General features: G+C 40.5%; 1 protein-coding gene across 3 annotated transcripts in view; it reads left to right on the forward strand.

The window, feature by feature from the left end:
• The window catches only part of phactr3b (phosphatase and actin regulator 3b), a 49,462-nt gene continuing 22,808 nt past the window's right edge, over window positions 1-26,654 (forward strand). Inside the window, exons 1-7 of one of the 3 annotated variants that reach the window (XM_044122293.1) lie at window positions 1-326; window positions 23,724-23,882; window positions 24,032-24,106; window positions 24,260-24,400; window positions 24,964-25,206; window positions 25,272-25,479; window positions 25,973-26,163. In XM_044122293.1, the coding sequence (XP_043978228.1) occupies window positions 194-326; window positions 23,724-23,882; window positions 24,032-24,106; window positions 24,260-24,400; window positions 24,964-25,206; window positions 25,272-25,479; window positions 25,973-26,163 (1,150 nt within the window). In that variant the 5' untranslated portion in view covers window positions 1-193. Of the gene's footprint in view, window positions 327-17,078; window positions 17,171-17,202; window positions 17,311-23,723; window positions 23,883-24,031; window positions 24,107-24,259; window positions 24,401-24,963; window positions 25,207-25,271; window positions 25,480-25,972; window positions 26,164-26,654 lie in introns of those variants that run through there. The other 2 variants (XM_044122294.1, XM_044122296.1) reach the window with 2 other exon arrangements.

Raw genomic sequence — 26,654 nt, forward strand, 5'->3', positions numbered from 1 at the left:
CCCGCTGGTGGCTGCTGCTGACCGGGGAGCCGCAGCTGCAGCAGCGGAGCGCAGCGCATGAAATCAGCGCCTACCACTTGATGCCGCTGACCTTGGCCGGTTGGTTGGCTGTTGGCGGAGATCACGCCTCTTTCACATCAAGCTTTTTTTTTTTAAAAGATTCCCCCCTCCCCCCCTTCTTCTTTCTTCAACCATGGCATCATCCTCATCATCAACAGCATCACCATCCGACGGGCTGGATGATGAATGCGTGGTGCAGCGCGGAAGATCTCACAGTGACCCGAGCAGCATCACCGAGGTCCGCTCGGGAGAAGCCCACGGTCCAGGTAAGAGGATAAGAGGAGGGCGCCGGCTGAGCGTCTGGTTTAATTCTTTTCTTTCTCTTTTTTGTTCTTTTTCCGTTTGATGCCGGTGAATCACGTGTGCGTGGTCGCGTGCTCGGTGTTCCAGCTGATACTGTGTGCAACATGCGTCGTCATGTGCGTGTTTTTGCGCTGCGCTGCAGGGCCTTCCAGGAACACCCGCCCCCCTCGCCCCTTCACCCCACCACCATGATAAAAATGTCACTGAGCATCACGTGGGCATTTCTGGGACTGTGTGTGCATTCTGCCATGCTTCCATCACGGTGCCAAGTCTGTGACGTGTAAAACAACCTTATTATTCCTTAAATTCAATAATTTTCAATGGGTTTATGATATTTTTGCTTTGAATTCTCCCTTTACATGTTCCCTTTACTTAAAGCTGGACCAGCGCTGCTGCTGCTGGTGTATTTGGCTGTTTCCATGGTGATCCAAATGGCAGAAGGCAGTGCCAAGCTTTCCAACTGTGAGGCGACATGGTGCTCATCTGTCTGCTCCACTTTTTTTCACGTCTTTCCAGCAGCAGTGTAAGCCATTCCAAGTGAAATGCCAGTTCAGGCCTTTAGTGTTGAGGTGGGATCCCCATTTCTGCTGGACGTTGTTGGGAAGGTGTTTTCTGTTGCTTGGCAGCCCTGGAGCTTTATTACAAGCTACTGCTGTGGAGTGTTGATAAGTGTATAGCAGTATAGTTTTTTTGTGTTTCCATTTAACAGCAATAAATCAATGAATCATTTGATAGTTTAGAAAAAGCTCAATAATTTTCATTTACATGATTTATTGTTTTTCTCTTTTCTCTCCTTTTACCAAAAACTGGATGAGAGAAGTCTTCAATCCGGTTCTTTGGTCTCAATAAGTCATTTATTGAAGGACAAAACTGTATTCACACATGATTTCTTTACAGACTTCATAATTTATTTTTTGCTTTCTGTTGTTTTCCTTATTTATTTTGGATAGTTAAAATTTCTCCCTGTTCGTGTTAAATGTTCATCCTCTGAGAACGTGTTCCTGTCATGAAATTAGGAGTCGGTGGTGAGTCAGGATGCAGCAGACCCGGGTAGAAGTGAGGAGAAGATGTTTGATGATGAATATTGGTACAAATAGATCCAAACAGTCCAAAATCCTGGCAGCACAGCAGAGCGGAAGGCAGAGAATCAGCACTGGCAGCAACAGGGTATACAGATGGACAGCTGGACGCAACAATGAGCAAATGACAGACGACAGAATCGACAAGGACCTGCCAAAAACACAGAGACACAGGTGACATTAAATACACAGGAGGTAATCAGGGAACGAGACACACCTGGGAACAATCAAGGGGAGACAAGACAACAGGAGGACTCAGAGACACAGTAACTCAAACTAAACACAGAAAACTCGAACCGTGAAAGTTCCTACGTTATTATGCCATTACCATTTTATTACTTGAAAATGGTCTCAAATCAACAATATGATCATTTACGACAATAACTTCTGGGACAATTTACCATCGAACAACAAGGTGGCGTCACTAAAAGCTAGTGTTTTTTTAACATTTTTTAAAAGTTTTTATTGACTCTAGTGGCCTCCATTTGAAAGCGGTCAGACAGGAAAGTGGGCAATGAGAGGGGAAGAAATGCGACAAACGCCACCTGGATGGGACTCGAACCTGTGACAGCCGTATCGAGGACCAAGCCCTCCCCACGCGGGCCACGCCCGGCCCTCGCACCACCACAGCACCCCACTAGAAGCTACTTTTAGTCTTAGGATTCTTTGAGAATATGAGCTGTGGAGAAACCTAAACTCTAAGAAGAATCTTGCAAAGTTTGCCAAAAGCTCTGTAGTGTACACCAGCTGCTCTGGTTAGATGAGGCCAGAACTGGATCCTAAAGTATGTGGAAGAAAAGCTAGCAACCCAAAACATAACCAGTTACCAAGCAATGGTTTAGATCAAAGCATCTATAATGGCTTAAATCCAATTAAGAGTTTGTGGCAAGACTTGAAATTGATGTTGGTACACACTCCCCAGCCTAACCAAAATGGAGCAGATCCACACTTAACACATTCAAAAGTTCAAAAATTCTGTTATCTTTCACCTTCTACTTCACAGCAGAACCCTTGCACACGTGTTCATACATGTGCAGGTCACATGTGCTCTTCAAGTGTGTTTGAACACGATGTAGTCAGCTGTCGTTAAGTCTGAAGGATCCTCTAGCGGCTGACTGATGCTGGCTGTGTGTTCGTGCCCTCGCTCCTCTTCAGGGCTCGTTGTATTCTCATGGTTGTTATGGTTATGAAACTGTGTTCATTTCTGTCTGAGAAGCTCTGAGTAAACATCAGAAGGGTGTAAAATGGCTCTTGTGTAATCGTTTTAGACCTAATGTCCACCCACCAGCCCACAGTTCCTATGTCAGCGTCTTCCATCCGCATCAGGATGCGCTGCAGCGGGTCGTCCTCTTCCATCCCATCACACTTGATGCTAACACTTCAGCTATCAACCCTGTTATGAATGAATTCACTGCTTGAAAAATTATGTCCATTAATAGGGATAAAAGCGGGAGCAACAGATCTCTGATGTCAAGGGAAATAGCTGCATAAACGCCTTGACAAAAATTTCCTTTGACCTCTCAATACAGGTATTACAAAGTAACGCATTGCAATACTTGGACATTTAAAGTTTCAAAGTTTTGTACCTCTTCTAAGGCAAAATACCTACCAATGGATGGTAAAGTTTTCTTCGTCAACTTATTCTGCAAATGTTTCCATCGACCCTTTAGCACATTAACTCTTTTTTGGAAAAGCCAAAAACCACCTCAAGCTGTAATAATTTTTTCTGCAAAACTGAGGAAGTTATATAGAATTTTGCCTTTTTGATCAACCTTTTTTAATGGATTGCTTTAAAATGCAAATAAAAGAATGTGGATCGAAGCTCAAATCCTCTCCACAGAAACTCACTTACCTCTTAAAAGGGCAGTATCATGTAAAAATAGATTTTTTTTAGCTTTACATCATGTTATTTTCCTAATCAAAAACACGAGTGTTACTTTATTTATTTATTTATACATGGTTGAGAAATTCTTTAGTCTCCTGTGGCAACTATTCAACTGTACAAAACTGAACAAAATGGGTTAAATAGAGGGATGACTTCCTTTCAGAAAAGCATATATATAATTTTCATCATAATCTGTTAGAAGTACAATGGATTGTAGATCAGTTATCAGTTCTGCCTACATATGATTAAGATCTTAAAATAGTTTGATCAAAAAAAAAATGTTGTTGCCAGAACATGAAAAAAAGTGAAATTGCTACTGTTCCTGTTCTGTTTCACTGTTTTTCTGAACAACATGCTGGCCTGCTGAGGTTCCCCTCATCTCTTGCTGTTGCCCTGTTGCCTGCAGCCTGTGAGAGCCTCTTGTCCTTTTTAAAGTGGGCACTGTTGTTCTTTTCTGACATGCTGCGCTAACATCAGAGGCTCTTATCGTCCGACCACTGCAAGCTGCACCTCCACTTTCCCCTCTTAGCTGCACATGGCCTTCAGCTCAGTCCTCTCTTTCAGTCAAGTGAGAAAAGGTGGGCGGCTGCATGAGGCTGGGACTCCTTTTATTTTGCTTGCCTTATGTTTTATTAATCGAGGAGCCTGTTTATAAGACAGTTTGTCTCATTCCAGTTTCAGAGCTGTGAGTGAACTGTGAGAACAGAAGACCCAGCACCTGGCAGCTCACACCTACATGCACGCTTAGACCCAGCAAGGAGTATGTGCGAACTGTTTCCATAGACACACAAGTCATGGAGCGCACACTCCAGCTCACGAAAGGTGTTCCTATAGTCTGGAAAGAAGAAACAAAAGAAAATGTATTTCACTCACACAGCACATCTCTGTCTCTGCAGGAATGCAGCGTGTGGCACCGGTTAGGCAGAATCTGGGTCCAGAAGCTCACAGAACATGGATTCTATCTCTTGCTGCAGCCTCTTGCTCTATGTTTTTAATTCACACCTGTTTTTAGTAGGGGCTTATCTCAACTCCCAGAACCGTTTTATTGAGAGCAATTCTCGGGTTCTGGGTAATTACGAACACCAATAGGTTTCTTGATAACCCAGGATCAAAAAATTGCATGGAAGCAATACTGAAGAGGACCTGGGTGGACTGAAAAGGCTAGAATTTCAATTTCGGTGGAATCCTGTTCACATACTCACCGATTTGCAGATTTTCTGTGGAACGGAGCTCCAAGTTATTTATGGAATAATTTGGAGCTATACTGAATATGTGCTCCATTCATAGATTCATGAAGCACATAAAACTTCAAAGAAAATGCAGCGTGGGAAGTGGTGTGTTTGCAAGCTAATATACAATGAATGTAAATATTTATGTGCTTCAGTTATTGCTGTTGCTCTTTTAGACTGTAGGGGATAGTGGGTGGCCATGGAGCTTTGTTTGTGTCAAAATTAAAACTACTGCACATCCAACAGTGTCTACTTCCTTCTGGAAAGAGGTTGTATCCTTTCTAAAGATAGCTAATGACTGACTAATAACAGCTATTACTAGCAAATTAGGAAACAACTTGCATTAGCTTTGAAGAGGCTAGTGACTAGCATGTCTAGGTTGGTTAACCTCTTGATTTGCCTTCTTCCTCTGACATCCAATGGCAGAAGTAGGCCAATGCTAATATTGGGTAGTCCAGAATTAGGTTTGGAGAGACTGGGAACTAGCATGCCTAGGCTGGTCACCCACTGGATTGTCTACTAACTGTGCTGTCCATTACCACATATATGCTAGTGCTAGCATTGGGTTGGCAAGCAATAGCCTTGAGGATGCTGGTGGCCATCGTGCCAAGGCTGATCATTTGTGATTTATAATTTTTTTTAAAGAACATTTAATTGAGAAAATTGGTTGGTGTACAATCTGCAGCTGATATAAATTAGATGTAATGACTTGTTCTTTTAATAGTTTATTGTACCTAATCCAATTTTTCAGCACCTTGAGCATCTTTAATTTTTTCTAGTTTACTAAGAACTAGAACAAATTAACCATCTTAGACTCTTCAAACACCTAACACCTAGTTTGTACTTTGTGGATATAATGTCCTGTGATAAGGAAGTAGCTACCAGTGGGTGTGTAATATTCTTTATTTTGGCACTGGTAGATGATGGGAGAAAAGAAGAAGAACTAGGAAATCAGGGTAAGAAAGATGCAAGAGGTTATTGAGTTTAAATGAATGTTGTGAGCTCAAGACATCGTTTCCAGTGTTTAATCCAAACACAACTAGAACCTGAAATATTTAGGCGCAATGATACCTCCTCAACTCTGATTGGCTGTATGCCTGCTAGTCCGCCTACAGACCAAGGTCTCAGTTTGTTGAAGACAAATCTGTTGAGGTTTCAACAGATTATGTGAACATCAAGCAGCCCAGATACCGCTCCAAAAGCAGGAAGCAGACTATAACGCAGGGCATTCTGGGTAAGTACAACCAAAACAAATGTGTGTATAGCAGCACCACTGACGAGGAGTTGAACAGGTTGTGTAAGGGTTTGGTTTGTTTTTCACAGTGCAATGTAAAATGGAACCACATCAGCTGAATATATAGCAAATGTTGTGATTTTGATCCCCAGTTCAGTAAAGTTTCCTGGATGAAGGTGTGAAAACACCCCTTAGGTTCTGCTCTGCAGTAGAGTCTTAATCTTGAACATTTTAACCAGGTTTATTCAAGCTATAACAAAAACCTTGAATTAAACAAAGCTGAAAACCAGTTAAAAACTAAAGACTTGAGTTTTTTTGTAGACATCTGAACAAACTCAAACTATAATACTTTTGAAGGGAACAAATTAAATGCAGCAAAACAGGGTCAAAAAAGTATAAGTGTAACAGTCAGTAATGGTCGCCACCAGAGGGCTCCACTCTGCAGATGGGATAAATAAGTGAGGTGACTGTCACGGCTGGCCTGGTACCGCAAGCAGCAGATCTTTCTGCTGGGAGGGATCTGCAGAGGTAGGGTCAAATGGATAGGATAGGGACAAATGGAGTGTGCAAGGTCGAACTTCCCACTGAGTGAGGATGCACAGTCACTGGAGTCTGGATTACTCAGCAGCCTGCTCCAGGGTTTGCGATTGCTGCCTGACCACTGTACAGGCAGTGTTAGAATGAACATCAGGATATTTTGAAATGAAATCCAGTCAGATGTGGATAAAAAGAATAAGCCAATGCTTTATTTCCCTCACTTCCTGGATCCTCAAATAGTAATTTTAGACAAGCTGCAGGCCCTTCAATTTCTTCCATCTTGTTTTTGTTTCAAAAGACGAGCTGCAGTGATGAAGGCATTAACATGAAGCCATTTGAAGTAAGACTCCTTATATATTCCTATAGGTGCTGCTGTGTATAGATTTTACCCTTGAGTCTTGGTGGCATTGATTCTTTTAAATTACTTGGCTAAGATTGAGTGGCTCAGAGGCGCATTCAAATCATATCTCCATATTTTCTGCTGAGTCATCTCCTGCGTTGTTATGCTCTTTGCAGAGACGTCCCTGGGTCCCACTAACTACAGCACCCTGGGGTGAATCACAGAGAGCACGACAAAGCATGACATCACCCTGGACCAATCTAACAAGAGGACACAAGCACTGTTATGCAGGAGGCTGTCTTGTGATTCGGAGCAGCAGTAGCAAAGAAACAGAGCAATATGGGTTTTATTTCTGCACACAAAGGCAAAACATGTCAAATTATCAAGAAATGTGGAAAAAAAAAAAGTCCTTCAGTTTTGTCATGTACACCTGTGTTTTGTTCCAAAGGTTAATCCGCCATTAATCCTCTCTAAAACGCTAATGAAGCAGTGTGGCTATGTTAAGAGTCTGACAAATCAGTATCTTACCTGAAGGGAATAACTCTTTGTCACTTATGCCACCTTCAGATTTGAGTGATTTGACCGTCTGGTTTCCATGCAAACTCTATGCGGATGCGGATTCACAGGTGTATTATGAAGTCTCACAGTGCATCTGGTGCCGCACGTTTTGACTTCGCTTAATGGATGTCCATCGCAACTGCTGCTGGAGTTGTTTAGTAGCTGGACACAAAATATCAACCAATCAGAGAGACTCCGCTACATGATGTAGTGGCCTGTAGTTGGTGTCCTGGCAGGAGATGTAGGTGGGTGATGCGGGTTAGCAAGCCAGGAAACTGGGCTTGACTGAGACGAAAGCACCGTTGATAGTGACCTTCGTCAGCAAGTGGCTAAGTTATGAAACTCAGAACATCTCTGAATTACCTGGTGAATTCAAACATGGTGAAGAGGCGCCCGACAAAGACGTTGTCTTGCTTTTAGTAAATAAAGCCAAGATACTCTCTATACATTTCATCTGCCATTGTAGATGAGACCAGCAGAGGAAAATAAAGGCAAAAGTCAAGAGGCTCCTCCCAATGCGCAGGACTCCACAGTTTGCTCAGACGCATTTCTAGAGAGATTTTGATGCTCAATATCAAGCAACTGACTTGTGCACAACCATCCAACTCGAGGCCTGGGTTGGAACCCAACATTATGCCTTGTTTCCACTCGGCGCCATGGCACAGTGTGACATCTGTCGTTGCATCATACTAGTGCACCAAAAAAAAGTGACACAGTGGTTTGTCACATGCTTATCGCAAGCAGTGACGTTATTTTCCGCCTAATATGGGCCATATTGTGATGCCAGTAGCTCTGTATCATACCACACTGTACCATACTGTACTATATTGTCTTGTGCCTTACTGTGCTTTTGTCCTATGGACCTACCACTGAAGGGGGGCCAGTGGTAGGTCCCCCTTCAGTATGGGTTGTTTTAACAATGGAAACAGACAATATAGCATGCGCAACCACACCGAGTTGATTTCATCTCAGTTTAGCTTTGTGTGGGTCTGTCTGCTGTCTAGGGATTTGTTGTGGGTTAAAATCTGCTAAAACTTTATTGGAATATGTTGTACCATATTTTTCAATATATTGCTAGAAATCAATAAAAAGGCATTTGAAAGAAAGAAAAATATTAATATTAATTTAAATTTTTAAATATCTTTAAGTGAGAAAATTTCTATATTTTTTTTTATGCAAATGCAACAACTACTGCTAAAACTCAGTTCTGTATTTAATTATTCTAAAATAATATTCTTATTTAAATAATGATTTGTTTCCTTTTGAAGAGGGAGTTTTGGCTGGAGCCTGTGTATTCAAGAGTTTCTGCTACAGTCATAAATCTGAAGCTCAAACAACATTAGCAAATAGAGAAGAACGACAAAGCTGCTTCTCTTGGAAGACTGGAGGTTCATTTCATTTCTGAAATGATCTGATTGAACCATTGTTGTGTTCAGGTTGTGCTAAAAGGAGTTAGGAAGCACTGCTCCAGATTCAGCAGACTGATCTTTGCAGCTGCAGTTTCCTCCCTTCAGTAACCCCCCGCCTATCTGCCTTTCTGTCTGCTCTCTGGGCTTAAGTGTTGCTTTAATTACATCTGCCACAGGGAGTAAAGCACTTCTCTGTGTGACGGAGCCCACGCTACACTGTTTCTATTCTCACTGTGTGTTTTGTAAAATAAATATCTGAATTGAACTGAGTCTTGGGTGGTCTGAGTTGCTCTTCCATGTAGCCTGTAGTGATCAGCAGGGCTCACCGTGTGTAACATATTGCTTTTACTCAGCTCTGGAAGGATTTAGGTCAGCACATGAAACATTCATAAAAAGATACTTAATGTGTAAATGGCTGACAGCTTATGTCAAGTAGTTTCCCCCCGCGGCGGAGCGCAGTTGCTGGGTAGATCTCCACTTCTTTGTCGACCGGGAAGATACTTGAATATTTACAGAAGTGAAGATAGACTCCCAGTCTGTCGAAACCCCGACAGGACGAAAACAAAATTACTGCACCTCTATGTGAACACACTGAGACAGTTTCCTTCAAAATCAGCAGGATGTGGCGATGGTGAAGGGCGCCCGACACACACGACCGTCACAGGTTCGACTACCAGCCGGTTGACCTTTGCCCCATGTCTCAGATAAAGGCCACTACAGTCAAAAAACATTATTTAGACAAACAAACAATAGCAGTATGAATGATTGCAGTGCCATTGTGGATGAGGGTAATGGAAGGAAGGAACCCACATCACATATTTCTCGAAGTCTTTACTGACTTATTTTTAACTCTTCCTGTATGATTGACAGATTGTGCAAATCTGAGCAGCATTTGTAACATGTCGACAGTAGACACTAATATTGTTGCAGCGGAGGCCACAGACTGTTGTCAGTGTTGGAGGAGGGGAGACAGTGTTGGGGGGATGGGATCGTCCAGGTTCTCTATTTCTCTCACTGTAGCAGTTAAATCACATCTCTTCTTGCTAACATCTTCTCTGCATTTAGTTCTCCTCTCTTCTCTAAAAGAAAAAACATAATAAAACTGTCATGATGCCGGGATGTTTGGGTTTGATTTCTCTCTTCTGTGTTCATATTTATGCTTTGATTATTATTGTGGCTTGTATCAGGTTAAATCTTGCCATGTCCCTTCATTCTTTTAGGTTTGTGTTAGTGGTGGGTCTCAATTAAAAATTTTCATTGATTTTAATGAATCACATTTAATCAAAAACTGTTCAAACTCACAATATAAATACTTTTAATTCAAAACCTTTCTTGTTACCAAATCATTGAATAAAAGGCCATATGAAATCAAAAACAACAATATCTGATGTGTTAATATAACATTAACATTAGCGTTAGGAAGTCTGTGCTGCTACTACATATTTAGCTTTGAGATGCTATTTAAGGTGTGAATAGCTTCACTGACAGGCTAAACTCTCGTTAGAGCAGAAGTGGAAACCTTCCATCAGTGCCAGACTGTGGCTCTTGTGGGACTTCAACATCCACAATAAAAATAATCAGATTTTGATTTCATAAATTTGGCCTTTCTCCAGTTTTTGAAACTTTACATCATCATCCTGAAGCAACACTCGTCTCTATGGAAACAGGACTCAGGCTTTTTCTGGTTTATACAGATTTGTGGTTCACTGTGACGTGAGGTCAGGGTGGGCAATGCAGACTTAAAGCACGGTGTCAAAAGTGTAACCTGGGGACCAGATGAGGTCCTTGTTGAGGTCCTTTGTCCTTTTGTGTGGCCCCTTGGTGGAATCTAGCAAATGGAGCTGTTGCACATCAAGACTTTTTGTTTTTTTCTTTGCATGACATTTTCAATGACAAATTTATGTCTTAAATGATACATTTTGGGTACAAAAAAAGTCATCATTTTTGTTTGCTTCCATTTTAATCTTATAGTAAGTAGGGCCAAAAATCTTCTGTGACTTTTTTACTTGAAAACAGACTTAATCACACCTAATAGTTAAAATGAACTAAATACAGTTAAGGGTTTTCAAAGACAGTTCTCATTTTATGTTGCAGGGAACAAACTAAAATTGATATCTTGATCCACAAGTTAGGAAACTTTGAGATTCTTTTTCAGACCTTTTTGTTTAAATGTTCTTTGTTGCTGAGCAGTTAAAAAGAACAGAATTCACCAATAAAGCATATTCATCGAAAAGTAAATAAATAAATGAATTGTGATCCCTGAGTGTTTTCAACTTGACAGGTTTGGTCCTCAGAGCAAAACTTTTGGACACCACTGACTTGGTCATGATATTTTGTGGCACTATTGTGATAACGATAAAATCATTATTTATTCCTTCTTACTTGGGTAACTGTATGTTAACTGTACTGCATGAATCTCCACAAACACAAATATTGCTCTTTAAAAAATGTGTATCATGCATCTTTAGTATAATTTACATTGCTAAGCACAGCAACTGGATTTCATCATTTTTTTATTTATTGATACTCTTATTGAACAAACAGTGGATAAAACTCTTATCCAATAAATACTGACAGTTTTGGTGAGCTATGAATCATTAATTGGAGTTTGTTGTGAAAATGATGAATGAAAATTCTGATGTTTAGAAATTTGTCATGATAAATGATACAATAAACGCCCACAGCTTCTTTGAGACTGATGCCCTGATTCTGATTTTAGACGGTCCTCATCACCTTTTGCCTCTTTTCCACTGGGAAGAGGGGAATTTAAGGCTCTATGACACAAAAAGCAGAAACAATCGTGTCCAGATCACCTAATAAAGGAGCTTTGAATCCAATTCAAAAGACCAGGCATTAAATGTTTATCCCCATGTGTTCATCCATCCATCCTCGTTCAAGGGGCTCATTCATATGTCCAGTGGCCTTATTTCTGCAGATTTTATTTTTAGAAAGTATATAGTAGTTGTTAACCAAAATAGTGGTCAATAAACACTGAAAGCAATTTTTTGTTTTTGTCTTTCCACACCCAGGTCAAGTGTCGTAACAGGTGGATTTAAAGAAAGAAAAAAACAACAACACACACACAAAAAATAACAAAAACGTAGAAAAGCAGAGCCAGGCAGGAAGCAGCAGACTAAATAAAATGACATATGGGCTAATCCAAAACAGTCAGGAAATAAACAATAAAGAAATGATCAGTATAGAAACAAACACAAATGAAACTAAGAGTCCAAACAACTGCAATTCATAATTGTAATTCATAATTTTTCATAATGAGAAAAATTATGAATTACAATCTCTGGCTCATATTATTGAACTGATACTTCTCAAATCAAGAAATAATGTCATATCTATGTTCTGAGTCAACTGAAATATTTGACTCCCTGTTGAAACTGAGTTACCTTCACCAGCCATTTTATTTTCACTCACTTCTAGTTGTTTACCATCTATATCATAGTATTGCTAGCATTACTGCATGATAGAAACACGAGTCTGTTAAACCTTTAATCTCCAGACTGACTGCTCATTTATTGGTTGATTGCTTTAGGATTAGGTTTAGATAATCATGTTGGATCAGAAGGTTGATGATTGGGGGTGGTAAAAGGAGAGCTTGGACTGTATTTAATAAACAGTGTGAAAACTTTGGTGCCTCTGGTTAAATGTCACATTTTGAATGGTACTTGTTTTTTCACAAGTTACTCAGCGTTTTTCATGTAGCACAAGCTTGCAGTGCTCAACAAAAATACCTCAAAACGTCTCCATAATGAGGATTTCTTCAATGTAAGAAAGTTACTTTGATCCAAGTTACAGATAACTTGGATCAAAGTAATCTGTTTTTAAGTTATCTGTTTAACTGAGGATGAGAATTTACTGTTGGAGACAAACCAACAAACAGAAGTGATCGCAAAATAATGGATGTTTTTAGTAAAAGAATATGTTTAACTAAAAACATATTAAACATATTATACATTTAAATTACAACTTAAATGTAATTAAAGTTGAGGACGGTGACCTAATGATATATTTATAATTAGTGTCCTCAAACAGTGGTGCAGTCGCTGTGTTTCCATTCCAAATGTGGACAAAATCTAGTGGATATTCCACTAACATCAAAAAAACACAATTCCACAATTGCAGAGTTTCTATAAATTAGAAACTTGTTGTAACGGGTCTGGATAATTTATTCATACGGATATGTTTGTTTGGATATATATTCGAACAAATACATACGAACGAACATATGCATATGAATATGTTTGTTCATACAATAAGTGATTACGAAACATGCTGTGCCATCAGACAAGACAAGAGTTTCTTTGAAATTTCCATTTTACAAATTTATTTTCAAAAAGTCAAATGGCACAATTCTGTGGCCCATGGAAATGCAACAACAATGGGCATATTGTAACCTGTCCAGTAAAATAACTGCTTATCAAAGCAGGATGAAGTCTCAAAGCTCAATATTTAGTTCTTGGGCAGACAACAAAAGCCAATCAGAAGTCTCCTCTGGGTTCTGGCTAAGAAATCAGTCAGTACAAACTTCCTATTACACCAAAGCAGCACTGAGAGTCCTGGCCTCCTTCCAGGCCTGAAGTGTCCCCTTCAGAGGAATCCCAGGCGTCATTATGTTTCCTGCTCACATGCGCGGCTCAGTGGAGGTACTTTCTTCCCCACCACTACATCCTCCATCTGTCACGGTGACATGGCAGCAGCTCCGTGGCAGAGCAGGCATACCTGATCAATGATTCAGCATATCTGAAGGGGAGCAGGACTGAAGCAGAGCCGCAGCAGGGCTGCTGGAAGTCAGGCAGTGGAAACACTGCTGTAGTTAAAGTCTGACTCAAATGATCATCTGGAGAGCTAACAGAGCTGTTGGGTCATGAGCAAATCTGGTAAAATAACATTTGAAACAGGCTGATCTTAATTTGGCCTTATAAAAAGCTTTGATATTTTTTTTGTTTTTAATAGAAATTATTTGTTTTTTTAAAAAAAAAAATCTTTTGCTGTTATGCATTTTAAAACATAATATCTGCTGGAAAATGTGGCATCTCACCATTTGGTAACTTCATCACCCAACCTTTTAGGTTTTATAGAAAGAATAACATAATAATGTAATCTAAAAACTTTGCTTTATTCTACTTTGTTTCTTTATGTTATCTCTTTTTGATTTTTAATTTCATAGCTGTATTAGTGGTGAGACTCGATAAAAAATTTGAATCAGGTTGATTGTGGGGTCGGTAAGGAATCGGTACATTAGCAAAAGAAGCAACATTTTCAATTCAAAACCTGTTTTGCTGCTAAATTACTGTATAAATAGACATATTAGTCCAACAACAAAGACATTTATTGTTTTTAATCTGCTATTTAGGTTCTTCTATCATCAGATTGGTGAAAAATGTTATTCTATACATTCAGCTTCCCAGAGTTTCAGGAACTTCTGATCATTAATGGAGCTTCTATAGAAATGTGGAGTGTAGACGCTGATGTTAGCATGTGGGACATCTGTACTGCTGCTGCTGCTGCTACATGTTAGCATTGAGATGCTGCTTCAGGCTTGAATAGTTTTGCTAACTCCTTTTAGCCTAATATCTTTTTTTTTCCAAGAGTCCAATCAGCTAGTTTTTCTTTTAAAGCAAAAATAAAGCTCCATTGGTCCAAGAGAAGCCTCTTTGCCATCTGGTGCTTTTGTAACCTGTTGCTTGTGTGTCAGGTTTATGGGCGTTTCAGAAACGTGAGAATACAAGTGATTCTAACTGGAATTGCCCCATTGCAAAAAGCGATTAATGCCGCTAAAAACTTGGATGCATTAAAATCTTTCTACTGTAGCTAATTAATTGAAATTAATGAGTTAAATGTCTGGCATTGGCCTGTAGATGAGAGATTTAAAGTTCTGCTGGTTTTGTTAGTTTTACTGTTACCTTGTGACAGAATGGTCTTAAGTTCAAATCCTGGCCTCAGGTCTTCCTGCATGGAACTTGCTGGTACCTTGATTTCCTCCCACAGTTCAAACCAGGTTTAATTGCTGGCCTTACTCCTTTTTTTTCAAACCTTAAGTGTTGGGAGTTATGTTTTTGTGTCACAACTCACCTTTGACCTTCATTCCTTCTGCTTTCTGCCTGAACTCTCTGCCATAAATGGTTGGTACATAAAGTCATCCACATTTGACATTTCTGCAGCTCCAACCTGCCCTCCTTTCCATCAGACTCAAATATCTGGATGTTTGATCTGGTCTTGGGTTTATACTACTGTAGACTCTAGATCTGACTCATCCCGACTGTGTTGGTAAAGTCAGAATAGGCAGAAGATTATATTTATTATCCAGACATTTTCACTGCGGCTTGTTTTGTTTCTGAACTTTAGAGCACTTTGCACTTGAGGTTTGCAATCAATCGTAAAGAGCTTTGGTGCATTTTTCCCCATAAACGGGCATTTCATAACTGCAAGTCTGAGCAGTTATAGTGCTGATGCTGAGGGTGTTTCTACAATTTCTGTCATCTCCCAGGTGACTGCACACACTCTAACACACACACACACACACACACACACACACACACACACACACACACACAGCAAAACTCTGATACACATAGCTTAGATTTATTGCACGTTGATCTCTAAAAATGGTGAAGCTTTCAGCTATTATTGAGTTGATACTTACTATAGAAAGGTCACATCAAGTTATGTTGGGATAAGCATGTTTATGGTTTGTCTTTTTTTCAGTTCAATTCAGTTTATTTATGTAGTGCTAAATCACAATAAATGTCATCTCATGGTTTGAGAGGCATCTGCAGTAAACCTGCCATTTGGTGATTTTCCAAACCTTAGAATATGTCTTTTCTTTATTTCTGGGGTTAAAGGTTCCTATTTTCTACCTGTCACATTTATACCAGATTTCTGTGCCGCTATATCAGCATTCCTTTTGTGGTGATATCATTTTGTCCAATTTTTTATAAATTAAAAATATCACTTATTTTAAGTCAGTTCAGAAAATGTGTCTCTTTAGTTAATGTAAAACCCCACAATTCACTCAAACTCTGATCTTCCTGAATATTTTCCAGTGTTTTAGAATATGTACATCTGCAGCTGCAGGGCATAACTGATGGCAGTTTGTGTCTGCCCTCCATCTTTGGCCCTCGGCATAAAACGAAGTCCTATAAATATTGTATGAGTTTTGAGTTGAGATGCATTTCCTACATCATTGTTAATACTCTTTGGTTACGGTTTTTGTCCCTGAGGAGACATCCACACACTGACTTTATTATCTCTGATGTAACACAGCCTTCCCTGTGTGCTGCCATTGTGTGTGTGTCCAGCTAAAAGGTCGATCAGAAACCACACAGGGTTTGTTTACATTCGGTTTATTGCTAAGTGAATAATTAACGATCGGTCTTTGACTAGCGGCTACGCTAGAAACTATGGCAATATGTAGAAAAAGGGACATTAATAACAATTTCTATCAAAAATAATTTATATTTATTTTTAATTTTAGCATATTAGCAGAAATGCTACATTTTCAGCTTTTATTGCCTAAAATCATCTTTATTTGCCAATAATTTGTCTTTTCTTGACGACTATGTAAGCAAAAAATTCCCCTTGATATTAATAGCTTTAAAATTGCTAGAAAATGCCAATCCTTTAATTTTTTAAGTGCTTCTTATGTTCTTCAATCCAGACATTTACATATGTCTCCTCAGTAATGACCTTTTATGCTGTATGATAACTTTGCTGACTTTTAGCCATTTTAGCTCAGGCAGGAAGTTGGTCTTGAGATTTTGTTGAAGAATTGAGTTAATATTGCAATTTCATTCACAAAACTTTATTCTTGATATATTATCACTCATAGTGGTATTTATGACTTTATTATTGTCTTTTCCTACTTACTTTTGTATGACTTTGTCTTCATTTTATTTTATTCTTATACAACTTTATTCTATGAAAAAGATGAAAATAAATATTCTTAGCCTGGGCCTCACTCAATTGGTTCGTTCAAATTGCCATGAAAATGTTGAATATGAGCAGCATATGCGGGGAATTTTTTTTAATTTTGGTTGCATTGCCTGCTGTCTACACTAAAATAATGTATTTGGGGTGGCAGAAGAAGAAGCTCTCCCAGGGAGCCTTTCATGCAAGAACCGCCACTGGTCTCAGCTGTTCGCTTCCTACTCTGGCGCTGAATGTCTGCTGTTTTGTTGGGATAAAATAAAGTTTTACTTAAACGTTTCTAATATCTTTGGGTTGTGTTTGAGCAGTTAACCTAAGTAAACCCGTAATTTCTCTCATAATTCTTAGGCGCTGAGTCTCATACTGTCTGTTTCTGAGCTGAGCTTGGGTGTGTGTGTGTGTTGGTGCGTGTGTGCGTGTGTGTGTGTGTGTTCCATTTTTCTCTCCCTCCTCCTCCCCTCCGGAGGGGCGGGGTCCACATGATGTTACATCAACACGAGCCGCTAGTTGCAGATGTAACGCCGGCTCGCGCGCGCTGTCCCTGAGGCTGCCGTCGGAGTTAAACCGACACGTTTCGGACAACTTTTGGGCGCAGGTAGAGACGTTTATTATTTGTATACTAATTTTATTTTCTAAAGCGTACAGGCGTTGTGGTGTGTTCCGTTAGTCAGTTATTGGAGAACCTATGAAGTGAACACGCAGAGCTGGAGGAGCGCTGGATACCCGGGGCTATAAGTGAGTTTTGATCGTAATAGTGGTTGCTGAATGTCCATAAAGTTGTCCTTTATGAGTGTTTGATTTGGGAATTCCGGCAGCTTGTCTTAACTTACATAGTATTTGAAGACCAGGTCTTACCTCTATGTTAAAACTAAAGTTAATTGACACAGAACGTGCGTTTTTGTTAATGAAGTTGTGAAGTGACATTTCCATGTGCACTCTGTGAGTGCAGTGACGGCAGTAGTGAACATTTGCTTACAGCAGCGATACCGTCTACAACATTTGACTTATCAGGAGCCAGTTTTTTCTGGGTCTTGATATAATTTTCCTACGATTTTTGCACTGCCAGCACCCCGCCCCTCGACCCGTGCATCTTCTCCACTTGAATATTTCAGGGCGTCTTGCGAATTAAAAATGAGCTTCTACCCAAGTTGCATTATGCATCGTTTACACGCCGGGCTGTGATTGGCTGCGGCTCCATGTCGATCCATGTGGCAACAAGCCTTCCCATCATCCACCCAGCAACTCCGTGTTCCTCATGCCGTCGTGATTTCTCTGCCTCCAAGGGCCTTTTTTTCCCCTGCAGCATCCAGCGTGGTAGCTATGGAAACAGCAGCACTGACCCTGGGTGAGCTTGTTACAGTTACACTGGGCTTGACCTGGATTCCTCACCGCATCCCAGGCAGGGCAGCCACAGCTTGGACAACTGACCCGCTTCTCACATTGATTAGTGATCAAGCAGCTGAGGCGATAATCCAGCACATGTTTATGAAGTTCTGATTGACCTTACTGCTGTTTGTGTACTTTGTGAGGTTATCTCTTCAGGTCTATGAGGGTTTCTTAAAGCATGGAGGGAAGACGTACTATCACTGTGACATAAAGCATTTCTTATTTTCCTATATTCTGCGTGCTACTAAATTTAACTTCGGTTTCTTGCTTCCCATTCATCATCTGCATGAATGAACGTCTTGATGTGAAGATTCTGACGTCTCTGCCCATACACATTCTCCTGCTTCCTTATCTTTTAGTATTTGGAGAACATATTTCTCTTGTTTGAGTAATGGATAGATTTATTAGCAACCCTGATTTAAAAAAAAAAAAAAAAGTAAATATCTTGCAGAAATTTTTTTGGGGGGGAATAGAAACTTGATTAAAACTAATTGTTTTAATAAAGAAACTGTCTAGCAAGTACTGGCAGCCCTCTGGTCAGTTCCTTCCACCAGTAGAACACCCAGTCTTCTCCAATTACACTTCACAAGGTTAAGGCATACAGAGAGGTTAGAACATTCACACTAACAAGTTTAGAAATTAAATAAATTCGCTCAGATCTCCTTAATTTTGTGAAATCGACCAATTTTCACATGTGAAACCGATTTTATCCATGGATTTTATGAACGTCTGAAAATCAACCAAATGTCCCCTTTTGCTTCGCATTGAGAGAGGGCTGACTGACAGACCCCCAGGTCACATCTGGACATGCGGGGTTAACAATAATCACGCCACTGTTTCTGGTTCACATGGCAAGATTTAAAAATTGTGTTACAATTTTCAAAACCTGAGAGACAACACACATGGCAATAAAAAAATGTCAGGTATAACAGGTTTGGTTGTACAGTGCGTGGTGTTGAGCAACACACCACACACACCAATTTCTTCGACTTACCAACAGTCAGATGTCAGATGGAAAATCTCACAAAACCTATTGAGACCAAACAGAGTAAACAAACATGGCCGACTGGGAAGAAGCAATGGTGACGGTTTGTGGACTATTTAGCAGAGACAAAAAAAAAAAACTATACAAAGAAATCTCTGCTATCCACCGGAGTTTTTGGTGCGCCATGGAAGTTGTTTTTGTCGTCTTTGCATTTTGAATTCCCTTCCATGATTCCGTCACCTCAGTTTCTGATTAGCTAAACGTTACGTTCAACAGGCTGCGTTCACGTTTGTGCTCGGGGAACAACACCACACACGCTGCTTCACCACACCTAAACAATCCATCATGTTGGATATCTTTCGATCAGAGCTGTCCTGTCGTCCTTCCCAGCACATACAGCATAAGGATCTCTTCAGATTATCTTTAGAGCCATGCCAATAATCGTAGCATCCTTAAGATGGTAAGAAGGGGGAAATCTGAACAAACATTGGCATAAAACTCTTGTGTGAACGAAGCAGCCCAGGCCCTTTGGAGCAGAAACAGGCCCACAGTACAGCAGATCCTCCGCTATACGTTTTTATTTCACCAAAGGTGTCAGTAAATCTGTCTACCAAAGACTTATATTCACCAAATACTTGAATTCTTCACGATGAATCACAACAAATTCCATTTTAGTTTTTGCACCAGTTTGCAGTTTGAATTGCAGTGAATATAAATCATGGTTTAGGGGATGAGAAAAACAGATGTTGTGGATGAAGACGCTGCCGATAGAAGCTAAAGGTGGCTCTGCTCATGGAACCGCTCGCTGGCTGCCCACGACTCAGCTGCAGGCTCCCTGAGCTGTCAGCTTGTTGTCGGAGCCAGACTGTGTAGGAGTTCCTATTTCTGTCCTTTCTCCAAGCCATCCTCCACCTCTTGCTGAAGCATAACAGAAGTCAGCTCAGTTAGCCTCTGTGGATTCAGCCTGCCTGTCATCAGGATGCCTCTTCTGCTGCTTATCCCGCCGATTTGGATGTGTCAGGGCGCCCCACTAAGAAGGGAAGCAGCTGATTTGCTCTGTCTGTGGCATGAGATCAAAGTATCCTTAAAGCAGTTTGTCAATCAACATGGAGGAAATCTGTAGCTATTTGGGTTACCCAACAGAAATGAGTGGCACATGCTCATTTTGCTGCTGCTTGCATGTTAAATGTTGGGTGTTGACGACAAGTAAATCCAGCTTATGCTTGATTTGAACACTTTTTTATTGTTGCATTATAGATTTGCTAGTGTGTTTGGTATCACTGTTCTGTTCTTCAGCTGTCATACCTGATAGTCCAGTAGTCCCTGTTTGATTGGGACCAAAATTGCAACATTTGCTACATTGTCAGCTGCTGCGTGTGGTTCTCTTTCATACTGCAGTGTGTCAGAGGAACCAAACCCTTTAAGCATCAAAAAAAGCCATCCCCACCTGTGAAGGTGCTGCACCAAGAACCACCAAAGGAAACAACATACAAATATCTGAAGGAGACAATGAGTGCAACTTCCTTTTTCTCAAAATGTAAATAGAAATGGAATAGTGCCATATTTTTGCGGTTGTAGGATTTAGGTCACATTTGTTTTGGTTCTGTTGACCCAGAATGCCCGGCGGTGCTATAGTATGTTTTCTGCTTTTACAGAAGTCTTTGGTCTGCTTGGCATTCACATATCCATTCGAACCGCACCAGAGTTCACTTTAATTGAATCCAGACCTAGGTTTTTAGGTGGACTAGAGTTAGCTGTTTTGGTTTGCATCTGATTAAACGTTAACATCTCCCCAAACGAAACAGACTTTATCTAACAGAAGATTTGTCTAATCCAGCTAGACAAATTAGCTTGATTTAAGAGAGTTTGATTAAAGTGGGCTTAACAGGGCTGGTGGAATGGACTCCAAAAAACACCAAAGACCAAAAAAGTGAACTCTGGTCCACCTAAAAGAAATAAACCCAGGTCTGGTGTGGTTTGAATTAGCGGTGCAAACTATTAGTCAATTTAAAATTAATTGTCAATGAATGATTTAGTAGATTAAAATTAGATCCAGTGGATTAACTCCTCTTAAACCTTCTTTAATGTAGTAGTTTGGCCACCATCCAGCACATGGTGGCAATGGTCGTCCGAAACCATTTGATACAGACATAAAGATGGCAGAACTATCCCAGAATGGAAAAGAGAATCGGTCCACACAAAGTCCAGCGTGGGATGCAAAATGCACTTTTTGCAGTTCTGTTTAGAAATATTAACACTCGACAAACTCCTTAAATTTAATCTTAATAGGTGTGCTGCATGCAGAGCAGCGTCAACTTCTCAATAAAATAAATCATTTATTGAATGAAAAGCAGGCTCATGGTATTTAACCAAAGACAAAAGAGAAATACTGCAACCGCTGAAATCTGACATCATTCATTTTTGTCAGTGTCTTCTTCAGAGATCTGTAGTTGTTTTTGGTTTTACAACAGCATGGTGCCTAGCCTTGCTGCTGTCTTGAGTAGTCGTTCATTATTTGTGTCGGATTGAATCTCTCCCACTTAAGTTCCTGGTTTCAAGCAATATCAAGAAGCAGGGGGCCTGTCAGAATGATCTATTACCAAGAAATTAAAGTTTTGGACAGAAAATCTGTCAAATTTCATCATCGCCATGTTCTCACAAATCTAGATATGATAAACTTTGACACCTTTTTTAAACTTGATCAAACTTTGTTTAGTATACAAATTCTAAATATTCTGCCTTGCTCCTGTCAGATCTGTAGGTCTAGTAACCGGCTTTTCCTCTCTGAGACATTAATTTGTGGAGTTCTTAATATCAGAACTTGGTGCCTTGTTCACATGAAGACTGATGCAGTTTCTCTCAGAAGACCAGACCTGTAGACATGATTAACAGCAGCCCACGATGGTTTTATGATGCTGTTTGTTTCATTGTGTTCGGTTTTAAGGTCATTTTAAGATTCATGTCGTATATAATATTTTATCTTGCTGTGCTGTTTTACTGTCTTTGTTAAAAGATTTTTTGGCACTACTAGCCTTCACTGGACAGTAAATTGCCAGGAAACGGGGAGGAGAGAGAGGGCAAATTGCCCCAGCAATTGAACCCATGAGGACCATTTTGAGGACTTCAGCCTGCTCGTTGTGCTTGTAGTCTACCAACTGAACCACCCAGCCCCAGCACCTCCCGTTTGACTGCCTTTAAACTGTTTTATGTTGTTAAAGGTCCTTCTAGGATGTGCATTGCAAATGAGCTGAGGCCATAAATGTTCTGGTGTTTCTTACTTATCCTTGTTGACTGTTCCTGTGCAAATAATCAAGAAAGAAAGAAAGACAGAAATAATTCTGTCTGCATTTTACAGTCTGACCTCTTCAGATCAATTGCAAGTGACTTTATATCAATGACCGGATTGATTAGCATCAGCAGTTGCTGTAAAATCATTGCTGGTGTCTTTATTTCTTGGTATTGTGGTAACACACTGTGAAATCCTTCAAAAATAAATGATTAGTCGCTTTGGTATTTACTTGAGGTTTCTTGTTGGTTACTATAGTTTTTATCACCAATCTATAAAAAGTCTGACCTGCTGATTCTAATTGTGGCAGAAAGAACACAATTTTTCTTCCTTTTTTTTTTACCAATACAATTGCATCTAGGAAGAAGCTTATTGAATATACCAATGTTTTTCTCAATAAATTTATCTCTTTGTGAAAGTAGACCTTTGTGAAAGTAGGTAAGGTATTGTACTATCGTCATTCACCCAAAATTCAAAAAATTGGTAAAACACACCACTTAAATAAAGCGTATGTATTTTATTAATCTTTATTATTATTATTGTTATTGCAACCATGACGGACAGCTCCAATAAACACAATATTCTGTCAAGTCTAGTGATGCATGATCCACTTTTTTCACTTTCAATACTGATACAGATATCTGAGGTTTAACAGTTCAGAATCGACCTTCTTTTGAAACACAGATATAAATATAATGAATTACAGATTCATTTGATAAATCTGCACCAGTACATCACACTTTAATTCAACAACAGCTTCACAAGCTTGGTCAAACATGTAAAAATAACACAACTTTAATTTGTCCAGTCAGTGCAATTACAAATATAACAGCCAATGTAAAATAAATAATAAAGAAACTGAAACTAACAAAAATGGGGTGACTGTCTTGGTCAAAACATAAGCTGCACCAAGCATTCTTTAAAGTGCAATTAAGAATAAATCTAAATGTCAATATAATGTAAAATAAATAAATAAAGCACATCGTTCAGACCACGGAGGATAGAATTTGATTGAATAGATCTACCTTTATTGATAGGGCAAATTGTCACCAATATCCGATCTAGAATTTATTTCAATATTGGGGCAGATGCAGACATTGTACATCCACATCCCAGAATAGTCAAATCTGTGAGAAGTGCCAGCTGCAGATGTCTACACTGGTCCTGAGAGAAGCCAGTTGTGCTGAAGCTGATTTTATTTATTCCCGTGTTTTCCAAAGCATCCCTTTGTGAGTGGATCTCTGGCCCGGGAAGACCCTGTCTGCCCTGAAACCATGTGAGTCACGCGCGGACAATGCGATTCTGTCTTCCACTCAGAAATTAGACTGGATAAAGCATTCAGAGCCACTGAACCACTTTTTCCTCTGTCACATGATGGTCGTCGTATTCGACCAATTGTATTAGGAGAGGTTAAAGAAGCTGTGAGGGCTTTGAGAAGCCCTTGATTGTTTTGTCTGCATCCTGTTTTAAGATAGCTGTTTTCTGTCGTAGATGTAATGGACCAGCAGACGGCGCTGCACTCCGATTGCCTGGTCTCAGGAATCCGCACGCCTCCTGTCAGACGCAACAGCAAGCTGGCTAGCCTGGGACGCATCTTCAAGCCTTGGAAATGGAGGAAAAAGAAAAGTGAGAAGCCGAGGCCCCCTGGAGGTGAGCGGTGAAACAGACTCTGGTTTCCTCCTGCGTTTTGGGGGATCGGCTGGAGGATGGGGAAGAATGGAGCATGCTCTTGTTCACGGTTTCTCATTTTTTGCCAGACGCTCTTTGGGCCAGTTTTCATGAATGTTTGTGTTGTTCAGTGGCCGAGAAGAAGGCAGCTGTACGACAGAAGAGAGATGAGCTCGTCAAGCGAAGCCCCAGGGAGATGGAAACAGGTGCAAAACCAGAGATTAACGCCTCCCCCCCGCCTCCCCTTCACCAAGCACGCACACAAACAGTTCCAGGCTCATCACAGTCTACTTGCTCAGCCACATGATGCCCAACTGCTAAACAGACTCACTGCTGTCCTTTCTGTGGCTTGTACGCAGAGTCAGATCTCGCTTGTGGGGGGAACGGCGAGGATCCTGATACTCCGACCCAGTCAGACGGCGAGGACAGAGACGAGGAACTCCTGGCCCCCCTGGCCAGTGCCAGTGAGGACCTGGGAAGTGATTCAGAAGCCCCAGCAGGTAGAAACCAGCAGCTGTCACAAAGGGCACAAATATGACTTTGTCAGAAGTTATTTCACTGAAAACCTTACAGTGTTTATTGACAAACTCAAAGCTGCAGGAATCAATATTTACATTTAAACAAGAGGGAAAATTAGAGCACAGATTCATCATGGTCCCTTTTTTTAAAACTTTAGACCTACAGATGGTAACATATTCTATGAATACATTCTCTGCCTGGCTTTGGAGTATGACAAGAATTATACTAGGATTATGGCGCTCTTTGTGCCAGCATGTTGGAGGAGTTATTTAATTGACTTTTGGGATCAATAAAGTATTTTTTTGGAATTTGAAATTGAAATGCTGGACGTCGAATAGAGAATAATAACTTGATCTAATTGATTGTAAAAAAAAAAGGCTGTTAATTGAAGTGAGATTTTTGTGTTCAGTATATTTAACTAGAAAATAAAAGTTTGCAAAATAAAAAAATAAAAAAAAAGTTAAAATTTGTTTCCTGAGAGGAGATGGTCCACCAGGTGGAGACAGAGACTTCAGAAACAAACCAGGCCTTGCTCCATTTTCAGTTCAAGATGTGGAAGAAGATCCGAAGGTGGCTGGAGAAAGCAATCGGGGCGAGGATGAAGGCGCAGACGCAGAAGACGAGAATGTGTCACTAAGCGATTCCAGTGATGAGCGGATGATGGAAACGGTAGAGGCTGCTGAGGCGAAACAGGAAATGGTGGCAGCCAAGCCCCAGAGACGGGCCAGCACCCCTCCTCCGCCAAGTCTTCCTGTCAAGCTGCTCACCAGGCTGGGCAGCTTAGATGGTGAGTTGACCTTGACCTTGACAGACAGACATGCATTCTGGTACTAATGTCTGACTGTTCTTCAGGCGCTCCTCCAGTTTCAGTGAAAAAGTCTCCCGCCACATTACCAAGGAACTTCACACTCCCCAAAGAACCTCACGGATCCCTGCTGAGAGGCAGGATCTCTACACCCACCGGCTCTCCGCACCTTGGGGCCCTTCACCAGCCACTGCCCCCCAGCTGCATCATTGAGGAACTGCACCGTGCCCTGGCCACCAAACACAGACAGGAGAGGTCAGACTAATGTTGGTGTTGAAGTGGAATGAGAGTTTGGGAAAGTTTTTCATTTAATGACTGAAAATGTTCTAGATACAGGGTCTCGGATGTGAATATACCTCCTGACCTTTTTTTTTTTTTCATATTTGGTTGCTTCATAACCACAAACTTCAGTATAGTCATAATTGTAGTTGTCATAATTAATAGGAAACAATTAATAGTTTGTTCAGTTAGTTTTAAGAGTGAAAGTATGGAAGGTGGGTCTTGCATTTTTGTTCAGTTCTTTCAGAGTCAAAACTTTGAATGTGTGCTCTCTCAGGTTTGGAAATTCGGTCGACAATTCTAAAATTGTGCAGTGTGAGTGAGGCTCAACATTCCTGCTTACTTTCAATTCAGCATTTGAATTGGTTTTGTTTTTAATTGTTTTTGTGTTGATCGAAACAATTTTTTTTCCTTTGCTGCTTTACCAAAGATGACAATGAAAGACTCATCTTGTGACATGTGATCCCAGTTTCCAGACGAAGGAAGCCCGCTGTTCCCCGAAGCGCAGAGCGGATGGCCGGCTGTCTCGGACTTCCAGCGTGGAGAGGGAGTCACTTGGGGAGATAGATGGCAAGAAGAGGTCAGAAGAGAACAAGGAGAACTGTCGCCTGGATCAGTACGCCAGCGACCAGGACAGCTGGAACGAGTCGGTAATCTCTGGTAGGTGTGCTGGCACCAGAGCTGTGTCTTAATATTTCCTTTTCTTTCTCCCTATTGCATAACATACAAAGCTAACTAAATGTAGGCACAGTTCCAGCTGATTATGAAGCGATCTAATCCTTATTGATGGCCGTTCTAGCCAGGGAATGACAGGCAGATTAGAAGCGATGATGAACAGCACACTTGCTGGCGTGAACTTCCAGCTGCCTGTCAGCATCTGCTGTGGTGGCCTAATTCCTGGAGATCTGACTGTGACTGGGGCAAAAACTGTTGGGCTGCAACATCAGCACAGATGTAACAGACGTCTGGTTCCAGCATTTGGTTGATTGGATGTAAATATCTAGTGGCTACAAAACCAATGATGCCAATCTGGGATTAATATTAATTAAATTTATAATAAATTTATTATTATTTTAATTTTCAAAATGTATATGGTCCATGCAGAAATACAAGGGTAGATTATTTGGACTGAAGGAGATCTTCTTACTGAG

This window comes from Gambusia affinis, linkage group LG07, assembly GCF_019740435.1.
Source record: "Gambusia affinis linkage group LG07, SWU_Gaff_1.0, whole genome shotgun sequence".
Taxonomy (NCBI): domain Eukaryota; kingdom Metazoa; phylum Chordata; class Actinopteri; order Cyprinodontiformes; family Poeciliidae; genus Gambusia; species Gambusia affinis.